Source organism: Cupressus sempervirens, chromosome 6, assembly GCF_028749045.1.
Source record: "Cupressus sempervirens isolate cs-2001-9-10 chromosome 6, ASM2874904v1, whole genome shotgun sequence".
Lineage (NCBI taxonomy): Eukaryota > Viridiplantae > Streptophyta > Pinopsida > Cupressales > Cupressaceae > Cupressus > Cupressus sempervirens.
This window is the reverse complement of record NC_143123.1, coordinates 311,003,041-311,012,527: the sequence shown is the minus strand read 5'-3', so window position 1 is coordinate 311,012,527 and position 9,487 is coordinate 311,003,041. Positions and strand designations below refer to the sequence as shown.

At 35.9% G+C, this 9,487-nt stretch overlaps 1 protein-coding gene across 2 annotated transcripts; it reads right to left on the bottom strand.

Annotated features, from left to right (window-relative positions):
* Nucleotides 1-815: 815 nt before the first annotated feature.
* LOC149552443 (uncharacterized) lies at nt 816-6,043 on the bottom strand. 2 transcript variants are annotated; one of them, XM_089788002.1, is made up of 3 exons: nt 5,851-5,999; nt 3,048-5,532; nt 816-2,945 (listed from the first exon to the last, which is right to left on the bottom strand). In XM_089788002.1, the coding sequence occupies exons 2-3, from the start codon at nt 5,353-5,355 to the stop codon at nt 1,078-1,080; spliced, it is 4,176 nt and encodes a 1,391-aa protein (XP_089644128.1). In that variant the 5' UTR covers nt 5,356-5,532; nt 5,851-5,999; the 3' UTR covers nt 816-1,077. The 2 variants fall into 2 exon arrangements, with proteins under 2 accessions (XP_089644128.1, XP_089644126.1); XM_089788000.1 differs by having other exon boundaries at nt 816-5,532; nt 5,851-6,043.
* Between the last annotated feature and the right edge of the window lie 3,444 nt (nt 6,044-9,487).

Below are 9,487 nucleotides of genomic sequence, written 5' to 3'. Positions count from 1 at the left end.
AGCAATGCCCTCAAGTTTGAATTTGTAAATATATTTAATCACATGTGCTAAAGACAACTCAGCTGATAATTGAAAATTTAGATAATATAAGTGTATAAAATTTACTTGTATATAGCCATGTGCCATTTTTGCACGTTAAAATCATTTTAAATAAAAACACAATATTTGTTTTAAATGACAAAAATTCAATTCTTGCAATACCAACTGTGTTTCAAGAATCACTAGGGAAAATATAATTGCAAGAAGTCATACCAAAAACAGAAGTACTGGACTGATATTGAGCACATTTGGATTATAGATCAAATATTCTGATACCCCAAATTGGAGATTAACATTCAACATCCTTCCTCTTAAGTTTACAATATATATGGGTCAGGGTAGTCAAATGTCACTAATCCGTTCTCTGTCTGATGTGATTCAACGGATAAATCCTGTAGAAACTTGTAAACTTATCCTAAAGGATGCTTTCCAGCTAAAGGAACTACAATTGGCTTATTGTTATAAATGAATTTCTCAAATAGACCAAATCATCCCTTAAAAGCAGCTCAGATAGGATATATAAATCTGATTTGTAATTTTCTGATATTTAAAATTATCCTGGACGTAATGCTTACTGATGAGATTTGTTTTCTTTAAAAAAGGGAATAAGTGATTTCAAAAGATGACAATCCTGCCCTAATCATACACACAGTAATTCAAATCTATTTTATCAAAGGGAGCAGAAATGCAAATCATTATTAAAGACAGACAGACAGGATATATTATTTGTTCAAATCAGAATTAGACAATGAAAAGGAAATCAAAGCATACTGACATGGATAAAATTTGGAGTCTAATTCCAGCTATTGTTCAGAATAGGTTTGCCCACTACCAACATTATACATCATTTGAGCAGTCTAGAAAGTTTCCCAAAAAAGGAGGCATATTCATTCTATAGACAAAAATCAGAAACTAAATTCAAGATATTTGGCATACATCTAACAATTCTCCTCTGAACACGCATCTACATATACAAACAACAAGAATACATAATCGATCATTGTTATCTTGGAATTGTCCACTACTATTCAAATGCTCCTAGGGCGGTGAAGCAACAAGTGCACTGACTTTCTGTAGGAGTGACATCATTTCATCCATTATGTCTCGTTTGGAATCTGGTGTCATATTGTCTGATGTTGCAGTGACTGATGTTGATGTACAGTCTGTGCGAGAAAGCATAGAAGTCAGCATTTCCAAATTCTGTTGAATGAGCAAAAGTTGAGGTTCCCCAGATGTGTTTGGTCTACATGTGCTCAGTCTCTCTGTAGATAGCACAAGTGAATCTGAGGGCTGTGGTATGGTAGCTTGACGACCATCTCCATCTCTTAATGTATCCTTCAAAGAAGGGTGTTGTGCACCATCCTGTTGAATAATTCTCCTCTGTTCTCCATGATCTTTCTTCTCAATTGTATCTGTCTGTGTTCCAGAGGAAGGATATCTAAGCCTAAAGCTAACTCTTCCGGATCCAAAAACTTTATTTTCTGATGCAAAGTTGAACGCTGCTTCTGCAGCAGATGTTGTTTTAAATACAACCTGAGCACAGCCAGATCGTCTAAATACCTTGGTTTCAGATATCTCTAGGGGACCAAAACGGGCAAATTTTGCTTTCAATTCTATTTCCGAAGGCAATGCAAAGCCTTTGGGAAATCTCATAAAAAGAGCTGCTGGTTTTTGGTCAAGATTGCTGCCAGTGGAACAAGCTGCTGGTGATCCCACAGGTAATCTCCTTGAATACCCTTTCCCATATCGATCACCTGTCTTATCTTGGGGTTCATTTTTCAAACTCTTGCTCGACCATGGAGGGCTAGGTAATCTGACAGTGCGCTTTGTTCTCTTTCGAGAACCTTTGATAGAAAAATCAGCTTTTCTGTTTGACTTTGCTTGCCCCACACGACTTGTTGTCCTGAAAGATGTTTCTTTATCAGTCCAATCTAGATCTTTCGAATCTGCAGTACAGGAGGAGCCAGGAATTTTGCTGGAGGCTTTGGGAGGCTTTCGCTCATTGGGTTCATTCACGAAATTAAGCATAGAAGCCTTGCCCACATCTGAGTTTGTGGAGCTTTTCTCAAAAACAGCATTTCTGAACTGTAAAAATGAATTTATCAAGCCAGAAGGCATCTTTTTCTTCTTGACCCAAAATAAAGGATCCCGAGCAACTATTAGAAGTTCAGACAACAGTTCGTGGGCAGAATTACTCTCTTTGATGGACCTAGTAGTTCCTCTTTGAGTGTGCCATGAACTACTAATATCCATGTCGACTTTCTTTGGTGACTTGCTACCATGTTCAAATTGTTTCTGGCCATTTGCTGCACTGCTGCTCTTCGAATCTGTAGGTCTGGCCACATCACTTGCAACTTTTCTGGTGAATTCTCCAGACTTAAAAGACTTGAAAGTCCTTTTTACACCTGGACCAAACCCAGGAGACATAGAATTAAATTCTTTATTTGACTTTAGATCCTTAGAATGATCGTTTGGACTTTCACTTCTTTGTATGGATCCTCCTTCAATTGATTTTGCTGCATCACTCGTAGTTTTCTTGAGAATCTTGGCCATCATGCTAGCAATATTTGCATCTCCTCCTGATTTTTTAGAAGTCGGATCACTACGTTGGCATTTCTGACGGTTTGCTCGAATTCCTTTTGGAAACTTCACCCCTGCAATGTCAAGTAGTGTTTCATCACAGTCATTCATATCCTCTTCTGCTTCCTTAGATGGTTCATGCTCTGCAATCAAGTCTTTGATCTTTCTTTTTTTAATCCTTCCTGCCATTTCAAGTAGTGTTATATCATCAGCATTCAAGTCCTCCTCTGCTTCTTGTGATGGTTCACATTCTGCAATCAAGTCATTGATTTTCCTCTTTTTTGTCTTCCTTAAATGCTTTTCCTCTGCTTTGCGTTTATGCTTCCCTGAAGAGACACAATGACTTTGTGAAGAGGGACCTAAACCTGGAGAACCTTGCTTTTCTACAGAAACAATTTGATTATCTGAAGTCCCCAATGAAATCTTACCAGAAAAGACAAGCCCTTTAAAAGTAAGGAAAGCAGAAGCTTGAGCACAAGCCACAGTGATTTCCAAGTCACGTTCCATATGAGGAAATCTAGCGAAAGCTTGGATAGCAGAGAGAAAATTGAAGGGATCAAATGTATTGGCAGCCTGCAAAATGTCTTTGTGATTGTTGACAACTGTACCTTGGCGTATTCCAAAATTATCCATTGCTTTGGTCTCAAGTATGAGACGAGCTTCTTCAACCTGGCACGAACAAGTCAAACCCAACTCCACTCGCCTGGAAAGTTCATCCAATGCATCCATTACTGCATTTTGAAATGCCTTGGCGGTGGTCTGTTTGGCCTTCTCAGAAAAATTAGATTGAAAAGGCATCAACTGAGATTCCTCACACCAACCAAAGGTGGCATCACCAAAAAATGCCACTAACAAGCGATCCTTCCGTAACCTTTGGAAAAGTTTGTTTGCACTTTCTGATGCATCTGAGGGATCAAAAATCTGTCCAGGCCACCAGGGATGACTCCGGACTTTGCCCCAGACCAAGTCCCCAACAGAAAATTTGTGTTCTGGAGGACAATAACCAAGACTAATCCTTTCAGTGTTCGCATTTACAGCAGAGGACCTTTTGTGGTGAAATTTTCTGGTACGCTGTGATGATGGTGAAATTGACAACCGATTCTGCATATTCTTCTCCTCTTCTTCAAGCAGTTCAAGGAACTTCCTAGTACCAGCAGAAGTAGCTTCAAATGCTGTTGTCTTACAGTTGTGATTGGACATAGATGCATCTGCCAATTGTTTCTGTAATTTTGCATCCTCATTAGGGTTGGGATCCATGTCTGCTTTCCTAGATACAGATGCCTCGGGCTTTTTATATTCTATATTTTCAGTCCCAGAAATGAAACCAACAGCAGGCATAGATTTTTCAAATTTTCTCCCTTTAGTTTGTATCAAGTCCCTTAAAGGAATGTCTTCCTCATAAGTGCTTTCATCTGCAACAGAGGTCAAAACACTATCTCCTAACTGCATTTTTGCATCTAAACTTGTTGCAGAAAACACTTCTGCTGAAGGTTCTTCATTGTGATCAGCTTGTAGATTTCCTTTAACATGCTCTTCCTTATTTGCTTCCTGTGATGGAGGAAATGCATCTAAACAGAGTCCCTTTTGTAAATATTTGTGTGACCTTGAACTTTCCACTACTGGTTCATCATGCTTGCAGGTCTCATCTTCTCTTACCAAAGGATTTGAGATATCCTTGGGATTTTTGTTTACATCCAACACTTCATGTCCAATGTTCTTTTGTAATCCTTCATCAGCTGAAATTACAATATGAGGTGCAACAACTAAACTGTCTTCTGTTGAATGATATTCTTTTGCAAAAGTAGCATCATCAAAATGTTGCTCCACAGAAGTCTGGTGGACATCTGCAGTACATCCATCTCCAAGTTCAAGTTGACCATCATCTCCATCTCGAACTTCTACTTTGGTTTCAATATCTTCAACTCCCATTCTAGCTTGTTCTTCAAGGCCTTGTCTGTCGCTGTGGTCACGTACATCCTCTCTCTCCCCTGACCCAACCGCAACAGAGTCTGCAAAAAATTTGAGACCACTCACCTCTCCAGTGACTGAAACCCCCTCCTGAAGTATCAATATTTCTTCCGGTGCAACAGAAGCTTTATTTTGTAGAAAATTGTTTTCTGGATATTCCAAAGATGAGACACCTTCAGATTCATTTATCCCATTTTTCCTGTTTGATTCACTAACGAAACTCTGATCGTCTTGAACTGTAGTCACCTTTGCTTCTGTGACCTCGACTTCAAAATTCTGAAACTCAGAATCTACATTTACTGATTCATTGGGTATATCATTGCCTTCCCTGTTTTCATTTCCAATCAGAGCATCATCATGTACATTATTCTCGTTTACTGGGTAACAGGGCTGTGGCACTGTGTCACTGACGTAAAAATTACTCACTGTCATGTTTAAGCACAAATTCAAAACATCATTAAGACCTTCCGCCATCTCTTGCTGCTGAAATTGGTCTCCCTCCCTGCTAACATTTCCAACATCACTAACAGAGGTATCATATTTGATACCTGAAACCAAGCCTTCCTTTGAGACGTCTGCCTCCATATTACCCTGCTCCATCGTAACCTCTAATTCTGAACCGCTAGAACACCTTGCATCCACAGTTTCCTTTCCATCACTCTCATATTTCTCCGCAACTTCACCACCTCGCTCAACCAAAAACCCATCCTGCTCTTCAACAATTTTCCCACTCTCACTGCACACTGGATCACCGCTAATCTTCTCCATGGTACAAACTCCACGTACAGACGCACCCTTCCTTCCAAACTTTTACAGTCTAAACCACGCTCCTACCCGATATCATTATCTAAGCCCTTTACACGACTTCCTTGAGCCTGAAAACAAGATCTTCTACTCTGAAAGCCCTTTTAAACTTTCAATTACTTAAGATTCCGAGATTCCAACCTGGGTCACTCGAGAAGCCATCCATCAAAAAAAACGTAACAACACAGTTGCTTCCAGACAGATTTACGAAAATAACTTACCCAAGAAAGACTACAAGATTCAGCTAACAACTCTCTACAAAATTATGCAAGCCAGCGAAGAAGAGAGAGAGATGCAAATCCTTCCCCTTCCTCTTCTAGTAACCCTAACTCAGAATCTTAAGCACTGATCTACCCCAGCTCAAAGATGAAGTCGGTGAAACAAGGAAAACAGAGAGCAAGAAACCCTAAGAGCCAAAGTCAGAGAACCCATCAAAAGGAATAAAGAGAAAACACATACCTGGTAAGCAAGAGGCCATCTTTGTCCCTTGTCGGATCGCAGCGAAGAGCGAAAATGGTGGGTGTTTTCCAAAAGCATGTGTTTTTCAACTTCCCGCTGTAGCGCCAGCCCTTGACCAACTTAACTAGGATTCCGCCGATGTCTCCAATAAAACGGAATTCCCTCACGCTTTAGCGGATGTCATCGGGAACCCAAAGCAAATCTTCAACTCTCTTCCGCTTAAGCATCGGGGTGAACACGTGGCTTTCTCACTGCGGGCTTTTACTCATTTGCTGAGATAAGACTGCGTTTTGTTAACGTTAGCCTGCCTGCTTTCCACTGTGGGGCATATTCAGCCCTCATCCCACCGCAACGCCCCTTCCTTACCCTAATCAGATCACCCTACCCACCAGACTCTTTGCCACGCTCATTTCTTCCCACACACTTGTGTCGATGTAAAAACTTAACAATCTCTTAACACACTTTTATTGATGTAAAAAACTACAATCTTTAACATTGATTTTATTAATTATTATTATGTATTAAGTTCGAGTTGACTAGAATACATGACCTCTCATATGAAAGGCTCACAATCTATCATTGTGTTTTAGGTTCTTGCTTTCCTACACTCTATATGTTATTGGGTCGAATTTACATGAATAATAATTAATCTTAACAATAAAAATAACATGATTGTTAACCTTACAATTTTAAGAAATTATTTTCCTAAGATTCATTGGTTGAATTCATTTAGCTCTTATATTGGTCGGGTAGATTGTAAAATTAATAAGAGTTAGTTTTTTAGGAGCATAATGTTTAATAATCTTAATGTAAATGATTTTATTTAATTTTTTTATAATATAATATTTGTCATTTAATTAAAAATACTAAAAAGATATCTTTAATAGTTTAAGAAATACTATTATATGTTATTATTATAAAAATATTATTATTTTTATATTTCTAATATAATATTATCATATGACATATACAATAGAATATATATTAATAATTATATTTATAAATAAAATTATAATTATAATTATAATTAATATCATTATAGCAAACTATAATTATCTAATATTTTTATTAATTAAAATATTTTATAAACTATAATAAATTTATTAAATTAAAATTATATTTATATTAAAGCTAAAGGCAAGTACTAAGCCACTATGTGACACTTGTTATTATATTATTTTCTATATATGAAATGAGGCACTAGCTTTTTGAAATCAATGATGTAGAATTGAGGAGGATGCAATTTTGTAATCAATCACATAAGTTCTTATTTTATCATATATTATTTTATGTTTTATATTTTCTAAAGTTGCTATTGATTTTTTTAATTTATAATTATTACAAATTATTTGCTAGTATCATTGTTAATTATATCCATGCATTTCAATATGTAACATAAAAAATATATTATAATTTATTTTTTAATTATTTCTTATTATATTTTGATTTTAAAAAATTATTTTTTTTACCATAAATAATTTTTAATGAGTAATTTAATAGAATATACATATGAGAGACATAAGATTACTTATTTTGAACATTTTAATTCAATATGTATTTAATTTGAAAGGTGTATTTTTATTGAATTTTAAATATTATTATCAAAAAAGAATTTGTTTGAAAAAAAAATAGTATTATTTATTTTAAATAATCTAAATATAAATGTTAATTTATAATATATAATTATATTTAAAATAATTACGAAAATGTTTTTAATTAAATTAAGATTAATTGTAATTAAGACATATTGATTAATTTTACTAAAAAAAAGTATCATTTGAATTAGAAATAAAATTAAAATTTATAATTAATTGAGCACGAGCTCATGATGCTATTGAAAACATTTAATCAATTGTATAGTCTTTGATGTTAAACAAAATGTCATAACTTTACTAGTCAGTGTCTGTCGAGCTCACTCAGGCAATGAAGATAGTGTCTGTCAAGCATTCCAAAGTTAACCAAGTTCAGAAGAAAGTGTCTACCAAGTTCACTTGGGCACCAAAGAGAAGTTCGCAAATGTTTAATATTAATCAAGCTCACTCGGTTAACAAAAGAAAGTTGGCATGGAACCAATATTAACCGAGTTCACTCGGTTATCAAAGGAAGTTTATGAAGTTGTAGTGCTAACTGAGTTCACTTGTTTAACACAAGAAAAACATTTCAGAGTTAGTGTCTACCGAGTTGGGTCAGCTAATGAAGGATTTTCTTAAATTAGTTAATTTAGTTTAATGAATTTATTTGTTAAGTCTAGTTGGCTTAAGGGATGACTATTGAATATTTGTAAGTGTATTCAAGCCAATTTGACAAGGAAAAAGATATAAGTATAAGATCAAGTTGTGGGATTGAATATGAGAAGCATGGGATTGAAAAGATAAACCAAGAAAGTGAATTAGAAGGATAGCAGAGTATCCTGAGTTGACTGAGCTACAAAGTTTTATCTGATCAAGGACGATCAAGTATTCAAGCCAGAACAGAGATCAGAAATCAACAATACAGTTGCATCAGCAATCAAGTCATATCAGTGTTACTCTTTAATAATTGTAGCAGTGTATCAAATCTCTTAACACAATTAGCTTAATAGTCATTTGCCAAATCCTCTAACAAGGTGACATTTCTAGATTGAAGTGTCTAAAGACCTCTAACAAGGCCACTCCTAATAGGGTGATTAAATTCTTTAACAGTGTCACACCTAATAGTGTGTTTTGTAACCTTTAACAAGGTTGGCTCCTAACAGGGGTCAATTTAGAAGAGTGAAAAATAGTAACTAGTTGCAATTGGTGGTTTTTCCCAAATCAGGTTTCCACGTTAAATCCTAGCGTCACTTGTATTCATGTTATTTCTTTTATGTGTATGCAACTAAGTTAATTAAGGTTAATCACACTTAATATCTTAAGATTTGCATGTTTAGTATTTACCAAGTTACAGTTGATATTTTAGTACTTGCTGAGTGACAATAAATTGTTAGTATTGATTGAGTGCCTCTGTGTTAACTGAGTTTTAGCAGAAGTTATATTTTGGTTTGTATTGACATCTAAGGGATCTAGGATTTATTTTTGTGGTTACTAATTCATTCCTCCCTCTCAGTTACTCCTCTTATATTTCCAACAATAGTTATGTTCTGAACCTTGTGATAGGGGAATGCAAGTTCGAATTTGTAAAAGGTGGAATTGTCAATAATGTGCATTTCAAGCGATGGTGCACATGTGTTGAGGACACAGATGGTCACGGTGGTCATTGTGTTTGAACCTTGTAAAATGTTGGAAGGGATAGGTGTAGACAAAAGGACAATTGTTGGAGGTTATTAGTGAGACTAGTAAGAATATGTGGTTATGTGATCAACAAGTGATAACAAACATATTGATGATGTGAAGAAAGAGGATTATGGTAGATGGAGTAGATAGATGGAATGGATCATCGCATGGGGGTGAAGAGGATTAATAGGAGTTTGAGTGGAGTTGATGGGAATAATTGTAGAGGATGGAGGAGAGACTAAGAGAGGGTGGTGTGTGGTGGATAACTAGATGGTGGCAAATTAGTGGATAGGTGGGTGGCATGATGGTGGTAGATAAGAACACGATGATCCCTTCAATAGTGTTCCCTCAATGGATGAATAAATCCCTCATCGAATAGCAACCAT